The 24331-nt window shown below is 40.7% G+C and overlaps 1 protein-coding gene across 4 annotated transcripts in view; it reads left to right on the top strand.

The window, feature by feature from the left end:
- Positions 1-24331, top strand: part of FCHSD2 (FCH and double SH3 domains 2) — a 121625-nt gene that overhangs the window by 18265 nt on the left and 79029 nt on the right. For all 4 annotated transcript variants that reach the window (XM_021550115.3, XM_021550114.3, XM_077781199.1 and 1 more), the window contains exon 3: positions 8313-8358. In XM_021550115.3, the coding sequence (XP_021405790.1) occupies positions 8313-8358 (46 nt within the window). The remainder of the gene's footprint in view (positions 1-8312; positions 8359-24331) is intronic.

Raw genomic sequence — 24331 nt, 5'->3', positions numbered from 1 at the left:
TGTCGTGGGAGGGGAGGCTAGTGTTTGGAATCCTGTCCAGACTGGCGGTGGCTTGGGCTTCTGTGGCCACAAATTGCCTTCAGGACTTGGAGATGCAGTGTCATGAGGGCAGGATTCAGGGAGGATGTGGAGATGCAGTGTCATGAGGGCAGGATTCAGGGAGGACGTGGAGATGCAGTGTCATGAGGGCAGGATTCAGGGAGGATGTGGAGATGCAGTGTCATGAGGGCAGGATTCAGGGAGGACGTGGAGATGCAGTGTCATGAGGGCAGCTCTCCTTCACACAGCTGGTGGGCAGAGTCTCCTGGGAAGCAGCCAGGAGTGATGGGTTCAGCTTGGTTTTCCTAAGCAGGACTTGCAGAGAGCTAAGGAGCAGCCCAACCCTTTGTGAGGAAGGTCAGGAGTTTCAGCAGGAGCCCCTCATGGCTGAGCAGGGGAAGCAGGTGAGGTCCGTGGTCAGGCAGGGAGGAGAATGAAAGCTTTGCTCGGCTGCTTGAGGGCATGGAAGGAGGGATGCTCTGGGAATGGGAGCAGCAAGACATTTTCTGAGGCAGCCTAGTGATGGGCTCTAGGGAAGGGTCTGCAGTTTCATTTCCCCCACTCAACCTTTTCTAGGGAAATCTTTCCTTTTACTGATGTCTGGGAAAACATTGACACATAATTTGGAAAGAAGAGCCAAGGTAATGCTCTGATGTAGAAATATGTTCATTAACAAGAGCTGGGGGAAGAGTTCCACGTGTGTCTCCCTGTGCTGAAGGGCATGGATGTGATGTAATGTAGGAGGTAGCAAGTTTAATTGGAGACCAGGCAAATAAAGCCAGCCCAAAATCTAGGCAGCAAAATAGTGTTTGAACAGTGCTGTTAAATGCCCATCATAGTACAGTGACTTCTTGTGGAGTTTATTTAATAGGTGGTACAAAGTCTTCAGCAGGAGAGGCAATAGTGGCAGTGCTGATATTATTCAAACTGACATGGAACTTTTGCTCCTTGATAAAAATGCAGCTGAACTGCCTGTTTCTAGCAATAACAAAAACCTGGCAGGTGACAGCATGCCTATAAAAGGGTCATCTTTCTAGGAAGGGATCTGCTTCATTCAAATGATATAAAACCATTGAACAAAAGAGAGTTTATTATTTTTTAAACCAAAGATAAAGGCTGTGATTTGCTGTAATGTGACCCCTGGTGATTTTTTTTTTCTTCAAGTGGCTGAAAAGGAACCTAAAGTATTTTGTGTAAATGAAATGAAAGTGACTTTCTCCTTGCTTACAACTTCTTAATTTCTTCGGTTGCCTTTTTGCAAGAGCAAAGGCATCAGACCAACTGCTATAGTCAGCACTGGTTTTACTGAAATTTGGGGGTGTTTAAATTGAATACAGTTAGCCAGAAAGTGATTGGAGGCACCTGGATTCCCTGGTGAGGTGACTTTGCTGATGATTTTGTGGTGGTCTGGCAGTACAGAGAGTTGTAATAAAGGAGTTAATTCTTTTACGTGGTGTAATTAAGGTGAAACTTCACTTGCTATGCTTTGTCTGAGGTGAAATTTTTGATGTATAAGTAAAAAATACCATTCATAATGTTCAGTGATCAATGTTGGAGGAGCTTTGCTGGGAAAAGGGAAAGTCAGAGTACAAAAATCTCTGAATTTGGAGTCTTGAGTACTTTGTGACAAGGTGGACAAGGGAAATGGATTTGGCCTAAAAAGAGAGTAGGTTTAGATTAGCTATTAACAGGAAGGGTATTAAGAGGAAGTTTTTCCCTGTGAGGGTGGGCAGGCCCTAGCACAGAGTTCCCAGAGCAGCTGTGGCTGCCCCTGGATCCCTGCAAGTGTCCCAGGCCAGGCTGGATGGGGCTTGGAGCAGCCTGGGACAGTGGAAGGTGCCTCTGCCATGGCAGGGTGGGAAATGGGATGTTTTATAAGTTCCCCTCTGACCATAACCATTCTGGGATTCTGTGAAGTATGTTCCAAATTTTAATAACCTGGTTGTTGCACTGCTACACTTTCTACAGCCTGTGTACAGATAATTTCAGAAATTGTGGTGTTCTGAAAAATCATTCACCCTTCAGCCACTTAGAATTTTATGCAAATCTTCTAAAACATTTATGTAGTGGTAATTCTGTTTAGCAAAGAGAAAAACCACGAAGAGGAGCTTATTACATGCAGTGTTTGAGAGTCTTGTCATGATGAATAATTCCTGTAGATTCATTATTGCTCCAGGTATGTTGTCTTTGTGTCTGCTGGACACGGGGAGGGAATATTAATGCATTGTGTCACTGCATGCATGGGTATTCCTGGAGTCCCTCATTAGCCATGCAGCTGCTGCTGTATTATCTTATCTCAGCATTTATTGCCAACCCCTGTCCTGAACAGAGCCATGGGGATGGTTTATGTTGGCTGGAGTATTTGGGATTCAGTTGTGCTTTTGTTAGTGACACACCTGTCCTTAAATTAAAAACCAGGTAAAAGCAGTTACTTGGTTGTACAGCACTGATTCATTATGGTGTGTTTTTCATGTTGCTGGGAAAAAGTGGGAGGAGGGATCCACATAAAAGTACTGAATTAAACTAAACAAGGATGTTGGCATTCCTTAAGAAAACCTGTTTTCCTTCAAGGGATGGCAAAACGTTTTGGCCCATTCCACCCTCCCATGTATTTCAGGATTGCTCCTCTTTGGATTTTATAGTGGGAGCTGGCATTCCAAAGGCATTCCAAAGGCATTGCATTAATTCAGTGTCATGGTCTGGGGAAGGGGCTGGAGCCCCAGGAGAGGCTGAGGGAGCTGGGATGGGGCTCAGCCTGGAGAAAAGGAGACTCAGGGGGGACCTTGTGGCTCTGCACAACCCCTGACAGGAGGGGACAGCCGGGGGGGTCAGGCTTGACTCCCAGAAACAGGGACAGAAGGAGAGGGAGCGGCCTCAGGCTGGGCCAGGGGAGGCTCAGCTTGGACAGCAGCAGGAATTTCTTCATGGAGATGATTGTCAAGCATTGCAAGGTGCTGCCCAGGGAGCTTTGGAATCCCCATCCCTTGAGGTGTCCAAGGAAGCAGTGGATTTGGCACTCAGCGCTCTGGCTGGGGACAAGGTGGGGATTGGGCACAACTGGGACTCAATGATCCCTTGAGGTTTTTTCCAACATTAATGATTTTGTGATGTGACAAGACAAATACCATAATTTTGAACATCTCTTCTTCCCTCTTCCTCCTCCAGTTTTTATTGCTGTGTGGTCTGGGGTCAGCTGAATTGACTGGGTCCCCTCCCAATTTCTTACACACTCACTCCCACCCTGGTGGGAACAGGGTGCCCAGAGCAGCTGTGGCTGCCCCTGGATCCCTGGAAGTGCCCAAGGCCAAGCTGGATGGGGCTTGGAATAACCTGAGATAGTGGAAGGTGTCCCTGCCCATGGCAGGGGTGGAACAAGATTACTGCATTGGTCCCTCCCAATGCAAACCTTTCTGTGGTGTGAGGAGCAGGAAAGGCTTTGAGCTGTGTAAGCACTGCTCAGCAATAATGGGAACATCCCTGAGTTGTCTGTGCCTGGAACTTTGTGTTCTCAGCACAAATGCCAGGCACAGCCCCATCCCAGCCACTGTGCAGAAAATTAACTCCATGCCAGCCAAGCACTGTGAGCTGTCCAATGGAACTGGACAGGGCAGGTGCAGCTACAGGACTTGGAGCTTACTGGGACTCCAGAGGTGCAGTGGAATATTTCCCTGTCACCTTGGAAAGGTCATGGCAGTCAGGAGAGCTTCCTGATGGCTGCAGAAAGGCAAATACTGGGCCCATTTTCAAAGACTGCCAGGAGGAGGATCTGGGGAACAGGAGCTTTACCTTAATTCCTGGGAAAATTACACAGCAAAACCTCCTGGAAACAATTTTTGAGGCTTCTTTTCCATTTGTTGAAGGGGCACAAAGGTGATTCGGAGCAGCCAGCATGGACTTCCAAGGGCAAAAGTTTCTTGATTTCCTTTTGGGAAAGCTGGCAGTGTCTGAGTTGTACGTGGCTTTGGGGAGGCCTTTGACACAGTCCTGTAGCACCTTTAGAGCCACGCTGGGGACACACGGACAGAGAGCTGGCTGGAAAGTTGGCTGGGCTCCCCAAATCTGAGTGGTGGGGAGCAGAGCCAAGTGCAGCTGGGAGTCCCTAATAGGTCAGTGGATCAGTGCTGGTCCATGACTCCAGTCACATGGGGATGGTGGCATGGGGAGTTTGGCAAGATGAAGGAGCCTGTTAAATTGGGGGAGAACACTGACAGGCTGGAGGCAGGGCTGTGTCCAGGGTGACAGGGGCTGTGGGTGACAGGAGCTGGCAGGAACCTTTGGAAGGTCAGCATATGCCAAGTTCAGGGGCATTTCAGCCTTGAGCAGCAAGCCAGGCTGGGACTGCAGGCTGGAATTTCAATGCCATCCTGGGCAGAAACACTTCACTGTGTCTTCACCATTAAGGAGATTGGTCAGGAGTGATTTGTGGACAGTAATTCCTAAATTTAATTTTATCCTGCCAGCAGTAATGCAATATGCTTATTTGTTCCCTGTGCCCCACTAAAAATCATTCAAAACTGTTTCAAGTCTGGGATGGTTTAAAGAGAGGACAAGAACGAATAAATAGAAAGAAATTCAAAAATATTGGGGGTTGATTCAAGCTGATGGAGTGGGTTTTGTCACTGGGACAAAGCCAGCTGCTCCCTTTTTTCTTCTCTTTTCTTTTTTATAATGAGAGCTGTCTGTTTTCCTGTTCTTAATGGAAAATTTTATAGTGAGTGTATACTAAAAAAAAAAAAAAAGAGATAGTATTACTTTGGACATGATTGCACACTGAGTGTGTGTGCTCCCAGTGTACATTATAAGCACAAGTTGTAAAGTCATATTTTTCCACTGCTGTGTGTTCTAGCTGTTAGGAATTATCCTTGATCTACTTTCTGGGAAGCTGGAAATTTTTGGGTATTTCAAAATTCACTGATTCATTTTCTTGAGTGGTGGTGGATTGAGTCAGGTTTAACCCAGCTGCAATGTGCTCTACAATTCTTAGGGAGATTTACTTCAGGAATTTTTGATGGGGTTAATTTCAGGTCAAGGTCAGTCAAAAGATGTGGTTTGGGGTGTGATACTAGTTATCCATTTTCTGAGATTTTGTGTTAATTGTAAGAATTTTAAAGTTTCATTAAAATTCCCAAACAATTTGTCTGAATGTTCATAGCCAAAAAACCCACAAGCACAAGATGCTGGTGTCAGGTGAGCTGTATGAATTGTCCAGTTAATACCTTGGGTTTTGTATCATTATCATCATCTTGCATGAGAAATTGTTCCAAATGGGATTCAGGCCTTGCCTGGTTCATTGTTGAATTTCTCAGCCTTTGAATAGAAATACATTCACTGGTGCAAGTTTAGCCTCTTCTTTTATTCAAGAGCCCTGAACACGAAGTGTGTGTTTACGTTTTTGCATAGCTCTTTGCATGGAATTAAATTTTTATACAGTGACTAATTCACTTTCTGGTTTTCAGGGTGTCACTGGGTTTAACTTTCTGCTGTGTAAGCTGTGACTTTGATCTTCAGATTTATACAACTGCACTATATTGGCAGATGGGACATTGTCTTATAAAACACTAAAGTATATTTTAATGTTCTTCTATTGATTTTTCATGAAGGTGTGAGCTTTACACATTTTCAGTCCAAGTGGACATCCATGAAATAATTAAACCCATCTGTTTCTCCTATTTCCCTGTAGGAAAATGTAATGAAATATGATTCTCAACTGACCTGACTCCTTAATTCACATTGTTATGCTCTTCTACAATGGGGATATAAAAAGATAACTCAGTATTTCATAGCATCTGTTACCTTTAATGGATACGAGTGATGGAAATACATGCCAGTGGTTGAAATTTGGGGTTGGGAATTTGCAGTGAGGGCTCAACACTAGAAAAAGTGTCACTAGCAAAGTGGGGATAGCACTTTCTCCTGCTCTCTTAGAATTCCATGGTCTCACAGAGCCTGAGAGAAAATGGGGAGAATGGAATAAATGTATTGCTTTAATATTGACAGGATAAACAAGATATTTAGGAATTACTTTCCTCAAACTAAAATGCCTTTTTGGGGAGTGCAATTCTGGTGTTTCCTGCACTTAGTTAATAGTTACTTTGAGAAAAAGGTGTAAAAGTAAGTATTAACTCTCCCTAGTTTAAAAAACCACGAAACAATATTCCTGCTTTCTTGCTGACTCACTAGCTCATGTTGCAAAAACTTACCAGTAGTTAGAGAACATTTTATTGCTTCTTGGAAACAAATGTTTCCTTCTATGACTGGCTTTAAAAGTCCATCCTGAAGGACAATAAGGTTAAGACTATCCCAGCTTTGCATATAAAATTTGGTACACACGTCAAAGTTTTCATGCTGCCCAAGTTAAGAAACTATGATGCATTTCTTAGTCAGATATCTCTTTTCCCCTGCTCAAAATAATTGTCTCCTGGGAAATGTGTTGACTTCAGTCTCCTCTTCCATCGTGTTTTGTAATCCATTCATAGCTGTCATAGAAGGGTTGCTGTATGAGCTGTCCCAAGGTTAAAAGCAGCTTTGTGCTGGTCCAGGGGAGGGAAGCGCAGTCCCAAAGCCGCAGGGAGCACCGGCTCCGAGGAATGCAGACAGCTGATCCCGACAGCCTGTCCACACGTAACCATTTTCTTCATTCATCAAAGCAAATTTAAATATTTGATACAGCATCTTGCCAACTATTTCCCCATTTAAAACACAGAACAAAATCTAAAACTGAAATATTTCTCATAAGGAGGTGCTGCTGTACAATCCATTCTCTTCCTGCTGAAGCTTGCGGTCAATCCAGTTCCAAGATTTCAGTTGGTTTTGGGAGTCACTTTGATTCCCATGTTAATTTGTAATCCTGCACAAGTTGAATGTTTTTGGTTTTTCTCTCTGGTGCAAAACTTTTAACGTAGAAAGTTTTTGGGATATCTTGGGTTTCCTGCTTGTCACAGTCATTGTTTTGCAATTAATTTAAGAGGAATTTGGTTTGAATGGGGTGGGGAAAAAAGCTCAGGTGAAATATACAACTTCATATCCAGGTTTGGTGTAATTAAGCCCTGATTCTATGTTTTGAAATGCAGTTAGCTGAGAATTGGAAAATAACTTTATTTGCCTAAAATATTTCAAGATTTATGTTCCAAAGACTGCCGCTGTTTTTTCTACCATTTCAATATTGATAACACATTTTGGTTATTCCTTGGAGTTATTTGTGCAGTTTTTTGTATTCTGATAGAAAAGTGAGTATTTTCAGAGGAATGTTGTGGTTTCTAGGTGTTTGCTAGACTGACTGGGATATTGGATTTTGGAACAGGAGATGCTAAAAGAAAGTGGGTTATAATAATAGCTGGAATACTTGGAATGCTTTACAAAGGAAATTCTTTCACAGGCATCTCAGCCAACTTCACTTGTTCCTATCAAGGTGTTTCATATGGGAATCACACAGCCCTTGGAACCCACCTGGGCTACATGAGGGGGATTTGGGAAGTTTAACTGTTGGAGCTGGAATATGGCCAGATCTTTTGGGCTGTCATTGGTCTGGGAAGAATTTTGAGCCATCATGATGCATTTAAACTTTTGTTTATGTCCTGTTGGGGAAGCTGAGCCTGTAGCATGTGGATGGATACTCTTCATGGATGAAATGGAGTAGGCAAGAATAAAAGGAGCCTGTCCTGAGCTCCTATTTATTGAGTTAACTTCATTAGAGGATATTCCTGAGGTGTGGGTTTTTTTACTTGGTGTGTCACCAGAGTTATTGGGTAACTAATTTAAATATAATTAGATGTTTTTTGTGCCTATGATGTAGCCTTAAGCTGAGTATAGCCTTAAGGTATAGCTTGAAGAAAATAACTCTCATCAAAACAAGTCTGAAGAAAATTAAGTAAGTCTGTCTAGGTACATAATGTCAAATCCTGTTCTGTGCTCCCAAGTTCCTTGTTCGGCTGTACTGCTGGAAAGCTGATGAGCTTTTCATGAAGAAAATGCTGTTTATGCCTGGGAACTGAGTAGTCCTGGGAACTGAGTTTGCCCAATAAAACTTGGAAATTCAACCATCACACATGTGAAGTCCACACACAATTGTTGCTGGGCTACTGATGTGCACTTGTCAAACCATTTCCCTTTTTTGTTGCTCTTTCACTCTGCAGACTGTCCAGCAGAAGCTCCTTTTAAAGTAAATTGTTGAATTTGTACAGTTTTGCTCTCTGTGTTAATGGATTTTGACTAAATTACTGAATTTGGAGTGTTTTGCTTCATGTTCTAATGAAATTTCTTTGCTCTTCTTTCAGAGCATTCAGTCAGAAAAGAGCTGCAATTGAGAAAGAATATGCACAGGTAGGTTCTGGAATAATTTTGATGGCTCTGGCATTGTTCTGTTGGGATTATTTGTTTATCAGCAAATTACCATGGTGAATATTTTTATCATTTATCTTTTCCATAAGTGACTTAGCATAAAAATGTGTTGAAGTTCTGAATCAGTTTGATCTATATAGGACTGAGGCCTATTCTGTATTTTCATGTATTTTGACTTGGGGAAGTTCTCGAGTACAGAAAACATTTTTAACATTTTTCCCCAATTGTTATAAAGTAAAACTCTGTGTGCTTTTCTCAGAAGTCAATGTGAAATTTGAGTGAAAGGTAAAATCAGGTCAATTAGAGGGAGAGGAAATGTTCTGGCTTATTTGATCCAAAAGAAATTTAAATTCACATTCTTCAGTAAGAGCAGCTTCCCATTCATCTGAAATAAAAGAGGATTTGGCCTCATGCTTGTGATAGGGAGTGGAATGAATTTTGATTTGTTTGTGAGAAAAGAGGGAGGATTGCTTTTTCTCCCCCAGTCCAAAATTAGAGAGCATCTAATAAGGGGCAGCTGCCTGTTTAATTTACAGTAAAGGCTCTTGGAGCTTAAGTCCAAGTACAACAGATTATAAATACACTGATTTATTTTAAAATAGATGAAAGGTAGAATAAAATCCAAGGGAGTGAGCTCGTGGAGCTCAGTATGCCATAAATCTAACTGGAGATGTGCCTGACGTGGAATGTGAGAACACAAGCTGTCACCAGGCTGCTTCCAAGTGCAGTTTGTAGGAAGTCATGTTCAACATCCTTTTAGTCCTCAGTGCAGCATCACCCCCAAAATACACAGAGCAAACGTGTTCTGGGCCAGGCTTCACTGGCAGTTGGGAAAAGATGGTTCCTGTGCCTGTGACGGATGGGTTTTTAGTGCTGGATTTGCTGTATGTCTTCTCAGCCTAAAAACCATCTGAAAACCCCTCCTACGCCATGTGGAATTTGTGCTGAATTAAACCCACTCACTAACAATAGTGCCATAAGTTATTGGTGCTCTCATTTTTCTCCACATATGAATTTACCTTGGCAAGTATCAATTCCATTGGCAGATTAGCTAAATTTGATTAAATACCTGAATTTTTCAATGATGGTACCTCCTGAAACTGTGGTTAAAAATATGTGTTTTTGAGAGGTTTTTTTTAAACTAATACATAAAATTTAACACCAGTTCTTAACACATTTATCCAGTAGACATGAGAATGTCTTTTATATGCAGAGACACAACAGTCACTGCATTTAGGGAATAGTCCTGATAAGTTGGAAAAATAATTACACTGCGCTTCAGAAAGCTCAGACCTAACAACTGAGGCTTTCAGCTCCTTGGATTTAACCCCCACCCCCCCTCAGCTTTGCAGCAATGCAGCTGCAGCATTTGAGATTCACTGAATAGCTGGTTATATTAATGAAGTCTTGTGGGATCACTTCCTTGGATTGATGATAAGTGCACAGTTCCAAAACAATGTTGGATGCTTCTTTGAGGGCCTCTAAAAGGATTTCTGTTTTGGAGGTGGTAATAAAATTTCACATAAAGCCTTTTGGGGAGAGAAGTTGTACACCAAATAAATGGCAAGTCACATTCATCAGCAGTGGGATATTCCTTTTAAACCAGTTCTAAAGGGAGCTGGAAATGGTCAGTAGTTTATGAAGCCAGATTTCCAAACCTTTTCACAGATTCTCTCCAAATGCCTCTTGTCACCTTAGGGAATTCGGAATATTCTGACATCTGACTTTTTTTTGGCAAGTTAGAAGCAGTGGAAGGGTGGCCAGTGAAAATCAGTTTCCCAGAACTGAACACTTTGTTGGTTTAAAAAAAATTGTAGGTTGGTGCCCTGCACTTGGGTGCCAAGTTTCTAAACACAGAGTGCTTTTGTTGGGAGCAGGAGAACCTGTCCAAAGGCAAGTGAAACACCCCAGCCCAGTGTTTATAACTTGCCCCTAATTACATGGTAAGTGGTGCAAATGTATGTGATGAATTATAGGGCCTGGATTTAAATTTCCCTGCTCTTACTTTGTCCGGGTTTTTTTTTGCGTTGTGTTTTCACCTGTTGCCCTTGAAGGTTTCTGGAACTATTTTTTGCTTATTACCCATCTCCAGTGGGTTCTTTCCTGGCTTTTCAAGGATATGCCATGGTATAAATGGGAGAAGGTTCCACTGTATCAGCGATTCTGCAGTTTTCTAGATCAGTTGGGATTCTGCACTCAGCTCTTCCATTTGTATTTTTGGTCCTGCATTATTTAATGTATGCTTAGAGGCTTACCTTAATATTCAGAAATGAGAGCTCAGAAAGGTTCTCATTTCCCACTAACAGTATGCCTGCTAATAGCATTTAAATTGCAATTTTGTATTGTTATTATTAGCTGTTCTCCATTATTAATAAGCTGCCTGAAATCAGTACCTGAGAATACTCCTATGGTGAAAAAACAGTTTACTGAATGTGTGCTTTTGCTGCTACCTACAAAAAACTGTTTTACCCAGCATGTTAAATAGGTAAAATGTTGGTTTTTTGGTTGGTTTTTTTTTTTTTTGAGATTATAAATATATCTTTGCTGCAGTTACTATTATTTTACACTTTTAACTCAAGAGACCAGTCTCTTATAGTCTGGGAACACAGAGATGACCTTCCTTGTCATGTCTTGCTTTTGCTTGATGTTTCACTATCAATGTTTCAGAGTAAAACGTGACTCCAGGCAATCAGCATGGCCTGGCCCCTTGGAATTTGCAAGTAACCTCAAGGAGGTTGAGTTTCCCTGCATGCTAATGAGTTTCTAACTGTAGTACCTCAAATAAAGGCACTGATGTTCTACAAAAAAGGTGGGAGAGCCCATTCCCTGAGCTACATTTCAAGTGAGGTACAAGTAGAAGTGTCTGTTCAGTTTTGGTTTTTTTTAAGAAGCAGTAATTATTAGGATTTTTTTCCTCCTCTTTGTGTTTTCTAGAGGTCAAATTAACATTGAAGAGCTGTGGGTGCTCAGTAAAACCAGCTTATCTGTCATCAGGAGGGGACAGGGCACTCGGTGTTGATTGCTGTATCTGTGGCACTGAGAAACTTCATGCATCTAAAGCATTTTCAGATGTGGAGAAAAAAAAAGTTAATGTAGTTTATAGCCACAGAGTCCCGTTGGCAGCTCCTCATATCCATGGTAGTGGTTGGGAGAGGAGCCTTAAATAAAATGAAATGGATGTGAGAGGGAAAAGCAGCTGGAGGTGGGGTGAGAGGAGCAGGAAAGGTGGGGAGGTGGATGTAAGCAGACACCATGGTCACCCTTACCCATTTCCCTGACCCTGTGTCTCACCAGACCTAGAAAAAGCACTCATTTCAAGACATCAGAATAGATGCATTAATATTTCCTAAAAAATTACAATATTCCTATGGCAGTTTTTGTCCATACAATGTGTGCCTGTGTATACATAATATATAAAGCAGATACACAACATCATTTATTTTATATCTGTATATATATGTATTTTATATATAATTTATTTATATATTTGCCAGAATGTACTGGTTTTCCATTGTTTAAAAGCAAACTAGAAGCTGACCATTTCTTTTACCATGTTCTAACAAGGGTGCCAAGCCACCCAGTGGCCTATTGAACAATTTTTCAGGGGATTAAAATCATAAAGGGTTAAAATCAGACATTCCCACCATGTTTTAGTAACTTCTGCCACGGCTCATTTTTTTTCCTTTGCTGTTCTTTATCATGTATTCCAGCACTTTGTGAAAATTAACTGATTTATCTTTATCCTGTGAAGACTGGAAAGGTGATGGTATTACACTCATAAGGAATGAAAGAAATGAGTGAATTTTAGCCAAAATACCACAAGTCTCTGATAGAATGGATACTGAACTCTACTGAAAATACAGTGGTTGATTGGAGTGTTTCAGTGGTGACTGTAGGAGCAGGAGGATGGCAGGCACTGCACAGGAACAGCTGGGAAATTTGGGAATGGTGCTGGGGAGTTCTGTAAATAGAACCTTGTCAGCATGGAACCCTAGTCACCTGGGTTGATTCCTAAATCCCACCAGGCAAAACAGCTGCAGCCTAGGAAACACAGCCTTACAGCAGGTTTGGAACACAAAACAAAAATTCCAGGGTGAAGCAAATTCTTTCCTCTGCCTCCCAGCTACGGAACCCCTGGAGCGGCAGGAAAAAATAACTTGAGGTACCTGCCCTGCAAAGCCAGCAAGCAGCTTTCCATGAGATCACTGCCTGCAGTCTGGGCGGCATGGGTTGGATTTTTTAATCCCAAAGGATGCAGGAGGTTGCTGTGGGAGAGCAGGAAGAGATTGTGGATTTTAAGGGTGGGTCCCTGACTTGGGGACAAACAAGGAGCAGCCGTGGGTTGACTGCTCAGGAGCTGTTTTGTTAGCAGATGAACTTAAGTTACTTGTTTCTTCCTGTGAGGATGATTTGAGAGTTGCTGCAGTGCTAAACCTCCCTCTAGAGTATTTCTGTATTACTTAAGACATTTGTCTTGGTTTTGTTTTAGAGTGAAATTGATTACTTTTGTAGTCAAGCAGTAATTTAAAAAACGTGGGAAATCAGTTTGTGTGTGTGCATGGAAGATGTATTTTTAAGACTTAGGACACTTCATCTTTTTGGGATCTTCTGTATTTCAGATCCTGTAAGGAGAGTTTAGTTTGTAATTAGCCCATATGCAGAAAGTAGGTTGGTTTTTCTTTTATCTCAGACTTAATCTTTGGAAGGAATTTAGTTGTCATTCTGTGATTTCTCTGCAGAGAAACTTTCACTTGTAGTACATGAGTGGATTGTGTTGAAATTTCCATCCTGGCTATCCTGAGCTGAATGGATGCTGTATCTGGATATATTTGATAGCAATTAATTTGAAAGGAAACAAATTGTTTTGAAACTCACCCGTATAATTACAATATTTATTGTATTTTCAAACTTACTGTAGGAAACACTAGGAAAAACTCAGAGTGAAATCTTTTTCCAGGAATGAAGTCACCGAGTGTCTGCAAATGTTGGTTTTATCATTGTGTCTGTTTTAAAAGACAGGCAAAATATTCCAAAAACAAACAAACAATCCCAGCCTGGTAAAAATGACCCTGGAGACCTGAGGTGCTCCGTGTGCACTACTCAAAAGTTTGGCAGAGCTTTGAGGTACCTTCTTACTAATTTATTGGTAGTGTTGCAAACCATTTTAGCAGGCATTCAGTGTGTTGGTTTAATTGCATATGAAAACCGTGGTTTTGTCCACCAGCACTGGGGAATGTTCTCCCAGCCCAGAGACTGGAGGAGGCTTTGTGCTGGTCTATATCCAAGTTCCATTTTTTTTCCAGTGGTGGTTGTGTGTATGTGGCACATCTTTCTCTTAGCAGAGTTCATTTCTTACTTGTGCATAGAGAACAGCTGCTGAAATCCTACAATCCAAGATCTGACTTGAATATTCCACCTTTCCTGTTGTAGGAATTTCTATAGGAGAAGGCAGCAGACCCACAGAATCTTCGTGTGTGACTTTATTTTGGATGTTGCTGCCTGAAGCTTGGTTGGCACATCTGCATGGGGGAGGGGGAAAAGCTGTATCCAAGAAAACTCTGGATCCAATAGCAAAAATGCCAGAGCCATTCGGGCCTCCTCCTGCACTGAGTGATGTTCCCTCATGGATCCTTAGGGCTGTGGCACTGGATGATCTTCAAAGTCCCTTCCAACCCAAAACACTCTGTGATTCTGTGACTTAATATAGGATATTTCTTTTGGATAATGACTGGTGTTTTCTAAACAAGCTTTGGATTCTTTAGACTCCAAATTCAGAGTAAGATCTGTGTTTCAATGTGGATTATGAGCATTTTAAGTCTTTGTTTCTTGTCATATCCCTGAAAAATCTCATATTCAGTGTGGAATGCCTGTGATTTCACATACACCTGGAGCCTGGACTATTTTGTCAGCTTGTTTTAAATCTCAGCACAACTAACTTTCCATTTTTTGGACGATCCCAAATGGTAGCACTTCCCAGTCACTGCCTGGCGTGGAGATCATGCATATTGATGGCCTGGTTTGGTCCTTTCAGCCATGGTGGTGCACAATACATCAGCAGAACTTGCTGCTTCCAGAAAGAAAACACCTGCCTGGTGCTACCTTTGGATTATGTTCTCCATTCAAAGCACTGGGATATCCATGAGCGGGGCAGGAAAATGAAGTGTAGGACCCTGTGGCTATTCAGGCCATTCTTCCCAAAAAAGCATGGAGAATCAGTGGCCGTGAAGGCCACAAAGACTGAGCTGCTCCATTTCATAAATGGTTAGGAACACTATTGTGAATTTTAGAATAACTTGTAGAGACAAGTTTGACAAATCAGATGTTATAATGGGATTATTGATACTATTCTGCACTTGTCACAGTTCAGCCTCTTAGTGCACATTTCCCTTTTTTCCCCTAAACAAGAAGCTCTTTAGAATTCTCTATATTAAATGTCCATTTAACATTTAATATAATATACTTTGCCTGGAACAAAGACTGTGGGTCTATGAGTGACATTCGAAACAATATTATCGTTGACCTTCTCTTTTTATGTAGATTTTGAATTCAGATGTTCATGTACTTTTCCATCTCCAAAAAACACATGTCAGAACTTAAAGTAGGGTAAAAAAAGTGGAATATCTGATTTTTGGTCTTGTCTCACTGATTGTTCTGTTAGAAGAAAAGTGAAAATGCCCTACACTGCAGCATTAGCCCATTTAAAAAGAATTTTAAAAGGCAGTCTTTTAAAAATGCTAAGCTATCTGCTACAGTTTTTATGGAATTCTTTAGGTTAAAATAATATTTCTCTAAGAACAGAGGAGGACTGTCAGCTTCTATTTTCAGTGAAAACATCTAGTTCCTTATAAAGGGGCTGCTAAGCTTAGAATTACTCTATTCCTACAAAGAAAGCCCTTCATAAAGAAACCCCATTTTTTGCTGTACTGATGCAAGCAAGTTTCTCTGAGCCTGCTTTTAGCAGTTATTTTTCTTTCCGATTACTGTGCTCAGAAGCATTCAGGGCCTGGAATTTGGATCCTTGTAAGTGGTTCTGCTTGCAGATGAAAAACTTTATTCTTCAGAGCTGCTCTTTACTCGGCCATGCAGCCCCAGCAGTGTGCCCAGCAGTGGATCCTGCAGCCCGTGGGGTTGCATCGTTTTCCCCCTGCCCCCTCAGTTTTTCTCAAGCTACCTCACTGTTTCAGTTCTTTTCCAACATATCCAGCCCTTCAGACATCCTTCCCAGCAGCTGCCCTCTGTCACAACTCAAAGCTTTCAAAATATGCACAGTGGAAACTTTGGGCCTCTTGAAGTAGCAGCAGCATCAGCTGAGTCACGAGTCCCTGCCAGCCAAGGCTGCTCCACCTCTCTGTGGGCTCCTTTTCCACCTCTTTCCTTCTGTCTTGTCCTGGGAATACAATACTCTTTCATTTCCTAGCTTAGCACACCTCACACACATCTCAGAGTATTTTGGGTGGAGGAGATTCCTGTTCCAACCTCCTTGACCAAGCTGTAGTTCGGTGATGCCCCTAATCCCTTTGAAACTTGGAAAATCTTTAAGCATCTTGGTTCCCATACTGCATCCCTCAGGAAAAACGTGTCATTGTTCTCAGAGAGAACCCAGGCCCTGCCTGAGCTGCCTCCTTGGCTGTTTTCCCTGCTCCATTTTCCAGTCCGCTGGTAATGGTGGTACCATGCTCTCCTCTCAGCTTTTGGGATGCTATCAGTTCCTCAGGAAATGCATCCCCGGTTTGCAGACCACTGCTGCACATGGCTGTGCAGGGATCTACAAGCAGTCAATATACCCAGGAACACTCTGGATGTGGGTTTGGGGGTGTTTGGTGATTTTTAAATCTCTGAAGCTTCTAGGTAAGAAGGCAAATATTTGATACATGAACATTGCCCATCATCCCTTCCTTGTATTTTCTAGCAGGCCATAAACAACTCAAAAGCTGTTTACCTCTTAACTTTCTTTTGCTTTTATTTGCATTTCTGCACCTTCTCTGTTAGCCCTGCATTTGTTCTGGAGCCATCAATTGAAAAAAAAATTCTTTGTATCCAATAGAACTCTGCCTCTTTACCTAACAATACCTTCTAATGCCACTTTCTCTGTTACAATCAAAAGACCATAACTTAGGGTAAAGCAGCAGTCACCACTTTGCCTGAAAATGGTACTCAGGAGAGTGTAATTAAAATGTTGTTTTTTAAAAAACAACCCACATAGAAATATAAGTATGGAGAATGTAATTCTATGTAAATTTCAGTTGGTTAGTTCACCTGATTAAATTTTCTCCAATTCAGCTGGTTCAGCTGGTTGTCAAATGTTGGGCACACAGAGGTAATTCATAGGAGATGGTGTTCCTTTTTGTTCTCTGGGACTTTGAAAAACTGTTTGATTGCACCTCCTGCCCAGTAATTAAAGTGGTTTTGGTCTATGTGTGACTGTATTTTAGGTAGTGACATTTCTGAAAAGTTATTTTTGCTTTTCTGTGTCTCAGACCTTAATTTTATTGTTGAAAAGGTCTCCACTGCTTAAAGAAATTTAAAAAAAAAAAAAAAAAAGGGAGAAGAGCTCATTTTATTTACTGTTCAATAATTAAACGCATGAACTTGTGTTCACACTGTAAAAAGGCCTGAACATGGGTTTGCAGGAGCAGCCTGTCATCCTTTCCATTACAGAGCAATCCCCAACCCCAGGAATCCAGATTTCACATTGGACCCTCAGGAGTTCATTAGATGGATGTAAGGAAAACTGGGCAGAGCTTCTTGGCTACTGAAGCTGTTTATGTAAGGGGATTATTTAAAGGGTAAAGTAGATGTATTCTTAACTATTTTCAAAAACTATACTCCCTTCTTCCTCTTTACAGCCTTGGAAGTTTGCTTTCAGACCTGGATAAACCAGGATGTGTTGACAGTTCAAAAAAAACCCAAACAAAAACAAAAAAAAGCAAATACAAAAAGAACCCCCAACAGCAACCAAAACCAACAACCCAACAGAGAATGTTTAAGTCGTATCTCCCCTAAATGATTATTCAGTGTCAGACCCTGCATCTACAGTGGGTGACTTGTTCAGTTTTATACAGATAAAGGCCTTTGTGCAGCTTACACTCCCCCTCAAAAAAAAAAAAAGAGGAGGGAGAAAGGAAAGCCATCAGCTTTCAGATCCTAAGGATTATTTCTGAGAGTTCTCCAAACTGTTGCCTCAAACACTCAAACATTTTTTGTTCTGTTTCATGATATGTGGGGCCAGCAGTGAAGCTCAGCTGGGTCGTTCCCTTCCACATTGTGTTAGAAGGAATAAAGAACAACATTTGAACATCTTGGTGCTTTAGATAAGGAAAAATGCTTGTCCAGCTGGATTCTGGGAAGCTGGGTGGCTGGCATCCCATATAGATGATGGGCTCCACTTGATTACTGGATTGGTGCTATTTTATTTTAGTAGTGCTTGGTTGTTATTCATCAAGTTACTTATTAATCAATTATCTTTTTTTTTAATGGAAAATAAAATAAGCCAGTGCAACAAGTTTTAAACCGGGAGATTTCCATATATTTAAAAATCAATTAACTTCCGTTTTATTGAGAAAACATTTTAAAATGTGGTTTGATGGGTACGTTAGTGACATCAACATCAGTAAACACTCATGAGGGGAAAATCCAGTGCAGATATAGTGCAGGAACAGAACCTTAACATAGATTTACATTTTAATTTATAGATGTAAAGCATTCTTTTCAGTCATCAGAATTGTGTTGATGATGGCATAGAGTTATTCCTGCTATCCTTTTTTTAATTTTCAATATTACTGCATATTTTCTGCTAGGCATATATCCTGCCTGCTGCCCATTTCCCTAGCAATATACTCTTCACTGCCTTTTGCAGTTTAAAGGGTAGTTTCTCATATTTTCAACAAAAATAAAAGCATGTTTCATACTGGTTGCAAACAGAAACTAATTGAGTAGGAGGAAGCCTACAGATTTATGAAAAAATAAAAAAACTTCTCAGCATTGGTTTTCTTAGCTCTGCTTGTGTCCAAATATGGCTCAGAGCTTTTTTTTACCTTCACAAGCCATAAAGAGGCAATTAAAAAAAAATTAAAAATACCGAGGGCTGGTTACATTTTTTGAGATGTGAAATTTGTGAGCTCCTGGGTTTTCTGGGTTTATTTCTTTTCAGGATGCCAGAAAATCTGTGTTTGCTTTTTGATTGTCTATCCAAATAGGCTGGCCAAAAATTTGCATTTTTCCTATCACATGGGGTTTTCTCATATTTATAGCAGAATCTTGAAAGATACTTTCTGTCTCGTGTTGGCTTTCTGGTTTTGTTTTCCTTGGTAATTTATGTTCACCTAAGATAGAGCAAAGCATCTCTATGAATGCCCTCCAGTAAATGTGGTTGGGAGTGGAATTTGTAAGCAGGATTATTTTTTCTGTGTTCATAAAAGCGAATAATGCAGATTATACACTGCCTACCTTCTTAAAAAGAGTTTTCAATTACACAGCTATTACCAGGTGTAATGACGCTAAAATTGTTTACTTTTATATAAGAATAATAATAATATAAGCTCTTAAATATAATAAAGGGGTTGTGGAGAGTCACAAAGAGCTGGAATACATCAAAATGGGTTATTTTGATTTTTCTTGTAGCCTTCAGGTTGTCTGTTAAACCTTTAGGAAGCAAAATCCGCTCGCATAACAAAATCTGGAAATGTGATCCAAGGTGCAGGCAGCTTCTGGGAGGTGTCCTGCAGAAGGGTTTGGTTGAGGGTTCCACCAAGAATTCTTAGAAATATCTTGGAGAAATACTGAGATGCTGCTAAAACTACATCCTGTCATTTTTTCCCCTGCAAAGAGCTCTGTACTTGTTCTATAGGAAAAGAACAGAAAACATACAGAATATTGAATATATGTGGTAGAAATGTATCTTCTTTCCCTCCAAATAACAAAGAATTTGGTGATCCTTGTGACTTCAAACATCCAATATTCCATGATGCAAGATTAAGAAATTTTAATTTTTGACTTCAAAACTGTTTTCTTCTGTAGCAATAATTGCACAGCAATAAATGGTAAAAATTGTGGGGTTGGGGTGGGTGGGTTGTGTTTATTTTTTTAGAAGTGGGTCTTGTCACCTGCTCTATGGTGACCTTCATGCTTGTACCATGACTCCTTAGTTTCTTAAAACTTCTTTCTGGGGAAAAATCCATGAGAAAAAGGGTTTTTGCTGTGTGTTAGTAAAATGAGCTCCTGAATCTTTTAAAAAAAACCCACCCTCACATATTTTGCAAGTTCATATGGCTTATCTACTGTTTTTGTTTGGGTTTTTCCCCTATGTGTGTCAGGCATAAAGAAATGAGGCAAAGAACTTGTAAAGGAGAAATGCTGCAAACAACCTTGTGGGAAGTAATTTCAGTTCCAGAAACGTGTGTTCTCCTTGGGAAGCCACAGAGCTGAAGTGAGGCTCAGCTTCCAAATGCAGACATTGAATGTCTCTAAATTTGAGTCATATCCTTAAAAATAAAACACTCTCAGCTCCACAAAAAATCCTTTTCACTCAGCAGTTGTAAAATTCTAAGCCAGTTGTAAAATTCCACCAACTCCCATCCTGCCAGCATTGTATATAACAGGAATAAACAGATTTACTCTTTCAGCCACTTTCTGATGCTGTGTTTGACAGAGTCTCTCCCTGATTATTCTTGCAGTTTATCCAGGTTCAGGAGCGTGGCATGTTTGCTGATTCATGGCAGGATTAGGATGTGCTGAGGAAGCACTGCTGGAATTTAGCCTTGCTGGGAGCACAGCCTGTGTTCAGCAGGGATACAGCCTGTGGGAATTCTGCTGTTCTCATACATTCAGAACTTCTGGGTATTTTATGATTTTTTTTTTTTCCTCACTATATCTAAAGCTTTAAGTGTTCCGCACATTTAAAAAAGCATTTTCCAGCAAAAATAATAAAACATCTGAGTGAGTGTATGTCCCATAACTCTGTCCTGAAAGCACAGTGGCAACTCTTCTAGATATATCACCCATATTGGTTCTCCTTCCTCTGCTCAGATTTGTGAGGTTGAAATTCATTTTTCTTCACCAATTTTCAGGGAAGAATCCTCAGGAACTCATTTGGCTGCTGCACTGAGTCACTTGGCGGGTGGTTTTGTGGGATATAAATCCCACTTCACCCTGGTTATCAGGGAGGCCACCCATCATTTTTGAGCTGTCAGGTGTTTAAATCCATGACTAGAGGCTCCTGGTAACTAAAATCAGAGATGTTTTTCCACCATTTAAAAAAGAGCCAACCCAGCCTTGAAATAAAAACAATTTATAAACTCTTTAGCCAGCCTTTATTATCCAATACATGTTTGCACCTTCAGTAATTCTTGATGGATTATTGAGGTGTTAATGCTAAATTAATGCTAAATAATTATTCAGGTACTCTGGGAGAGCTTCCTCTCTGCTGAAGAAAGCACTTTGGCTTGCCAGCTGAGAAACTAAATAAACTAAACTAAAATAAATATCATTTGTGCAGCATCAGTGTGCTCCATTGATTTGGGCTTTTTCTGTCTCAACTTTTTCAGTGTTTTCCCTCTCTAGCTGCACTGCCAGCTGTCTCCCCACTCCAAATTATACTGTCACCAGTTCTGTAAACACCAGAGAAAACCACTTTTATATTAAATTCCTTTCCCCACTGAAGTGGTCGATGGAGCTGGTAACCAAGTTACTAAAGAATCAAAAGCAGAGGTGCTTTTAATTAAATATAATTTGGCAAGGTGCCCAGAAATTTCCCTGTCGTGGGAGTGGGGAATGGCAAACAAAATGAAGAGCTGCCACTGCTGCCTTTCAGAGTGTCTGGAAGATGTATTTGCTTGGATGTGCAGATCCACTACCAAACAGTAATAAAAATAAAAACCCAGAGAGCAGCTCCAGTGCCAAGGTGACCTTATGCAAGTGGTTTTGTAAGCTCAGGATGAGTTGTGATCACATTTCACAGGAAGCAGAAGAATGGGATGCAAACCAAAATCCTGTGTGGTTTTAGGCTGTTGTTTAAAGGTGAGAAGCAATTCAGTGCCATGAATTGCCCCTCATTTACATCAATTCCACATGATGCCACATTATTTTATAATTATCCCTCCTTGCATGTGGGCTCATTAAATCATTCATGGGTGCTGCTGAGGTGGGATTCTGTCAGTGTGCTTTTAGGTAGTGTCTTTGTTTTTATGATTCTTGATTTTTTTCAGAAAGCTTTGCCATAGATGCTTCAGTTTTTGGTCATCTCTGCCTTTTCTTGCCCACAAAATGAATATCTCATGTTCATGGTTTGAGTGAATCCTGTCTTGCTGTGTTCAGTGTTGTGATTTCAGTGTGAGTTCAGGCAGATCTTCCCCACCTTTAACCAGCACTATATTTGTTTTTAACTTCTAAATCTGCCTTTCTGTCTTCCTTTCCCAACCAAGTTAGGTTCTCATTTGGAAAGAAGGGAGATGTCATCTCTCTCAGTGATGATTTTTTCATATTTCATGGTGTTTTGATTCATTTTTGCCTCTATATTAGTGCCCAGAATGTCTTTCTCAGTTGTCAAATACTAAAATCCCTTATGTAGCAATGAGATGACTTGAACTGCAACTTACTTCCAATATTTACGGAAATATTTCATACAGAGCATTTTTCTGCTTAATTTTTTACACTTAAACTCCTTGTTTGTGAAGCTATAAAGCACCAAGCCCTTGCGTATTAATTTTCCAAAAGGTTTTAGTTCACTTCTCTCAATTTCTTGCCTATTTTGCCCTCAGTGAAAATATTCTGTGCCCCTGATTTCTGCAGCTGCCAGGTCAGACCAAACTCTGATTTACCCTGGTTATTGGGGGGGTTTATTTGTATTCTAAGTGCTCCCAGGTAAGGAATGTTTCCTTCTGTGTTTGTACAGCACTATGTAAATTTGCAACAATATATAAATGTTTGCTAATGACCCAGCCCTGTGGAAGCTAACAAGTCACATCAGACTGAGCTTGATGTGTTGTGTTCAGAAACACAGAGTTTATTTAAAGAAAAACGTGATTAAAAAAGGTTGGAGTGGAGAGATGAGCCCAGACTGCAAATTTGAAGGTTGCCCTGGGCTAAATAAAAGTTGTTTTTAAAAATCTATTATCTACCAATGCTGATTTAAATATGAATGCAGTTCACTTTGGTCCTGATTCTGTTTCAGATCTTTTTAAACCAGATTTCATTGGTTTTCCTTAGCAGAAATTTGCTCTTGATGTGTTTGCTTAAAACAAGACTTGAGAGAGCCCATCTGCACTCTCCAGGCTCTGTGTCAGCACTGGCTTCTTTTTGGCTTCAGGCATTCCTGTTGAGAGCATTTTCCTTTGCAAAACCATGGAATTTTAAGCACACATTGGCCAGTGTGTAAAATACAGTACCAAATGAAGTTAGTTTTATTTTTTTCTGAATGATCTATTTAATTTTCCTGCTTGATCTCAGTTTTAAAGCTTTATTCACATCTTTGTGTCTGGGATTAATTTGACTTGGCACACTGCAGTGTCTCTGTCTCCCAGGAGCAGCTGATAATTTACAATGAATTTCTTTTTCCTCTTCTCCCTATGACTTGAAGCAAAGGTTTTTCTCTGCAGAACTCTGAATAATATGCAAAGAGCAAAAATGTTTTAAAAATTAATAACTGAGTTACCTGTGATGATTGGAAACTCAAACATGGCTCGCCTTGTAATGAGTCCAAAACTGTTATTTACCAGAACATCTTTGGTTTGCAGCAAAGAAACCTTTGAATAATGAATGGTGCCTCTATCTGTGTAGCTGTACAGAAAATATTGGGCTGGAGGCCTACAGTGAAACAAGGAGCTGACAAACGTGTGTTAATTATGTGCTAAATTAATCATATAATTCTGTGTGAGAGAAGGAGAAAATGTGTTTTCTTTTAGGTATAATAATGATGTAAATAAGAAAAATAAGCATTTTGGAACTGACTTTTGAAAGGTAATTTGTTATAATTTTATATTACTGCTTCCTTTTCTTATTTTTTAAGTGCCTATTAATTTTTGGAAAAGGCTGAGGCTGATGTGAGTTGCCTGTAAGGGCCTGTGTGTGGTGAGCTGGAGCCAGGACATGTCCCTGGCTGTGTAAATCACCAAGTGTTCTTTCATCACCTGCAAGGAGGAGTGAGAGGAACATCTGTGTTACCATAAAATTGTGGAATGATTTGGATTGGAAGGAACCTTAAAGCTCATGGGCAGGGACACCTTCCACTATCCCAGGTTGCTCCAAGCCCCTTCCAACCGGTCTGGAATAATTCCAGGGATGGGGCAGCCACAGTTTCAGGATGTACACCTAGTGATGTGCCTGAGGGATGTTGGAGAAACACAATCCTGAGAGAGAAAGTGAAAGCAGTATTGTGGCATCTTGGGATTTCTGGTCATGGTTAGGGGAATTTTGGGCAGTAAAAATGTCATGGGGGAAGACTCCACTAAAGCAGGCTGGATTTGTTCCCCCTTAGGTGAACAGTATTGTCTCTGTCCTCCGATTTATATCCTGAATGCTTTTTGTCCTTGCATCAAATTGTGAATACCTGGAACAAAAGACCAGTAGTAATTAGTTTCTCAAATTGACTAAATGAAATTACAGAACTTTTAGTGAAATCCAATTATGTACCATCATATATTGAGCTGGTAGTGGTGTTCTCATATGCCAAAGTAAATGGCATGCCCTGCAGGCATGTTTTAATTAAAATAGGAAAAAAATATATATTATTTTAGCCCTGCTAAATTAGTTAGTTCTGAAGTTCCTGATTATTTTCCTGAATGAGTATAAAGTTCAATCTCTGAATAAACCCCATCCTCTAAAGACTCAGTGAATTGCACCTGACAGTGAACAAGGATTGGCAATCCAGAGGGAGTTTGCAGTAAATCAGGGAATGTTCCTGGGGCTGTCGAGGGCTTCCTCTCTCCCAGAGTTCCCTCCAGAGCTCGAGTGAGTGTTGGCA

This window comes from Lonchura striata, chromosome 2 (genome assembly GCF_046129695.1).
Source record: "Lonchura striata isolate bLonStr1 chromosome 2, bLonStr1.mat, whole genome shotgun sequence".
Lineage (NCBI taxonomy): Eukaryota > Metazoa > Chordata > Aves > Passeriformes > Estrildidae > Lonchura > Lonchura striata.
The sequence above is the reverse complement of the archived record's forward strand: the minus strand, read 5'-3'. Positions and strand labels throughout refer to the sequence as shown.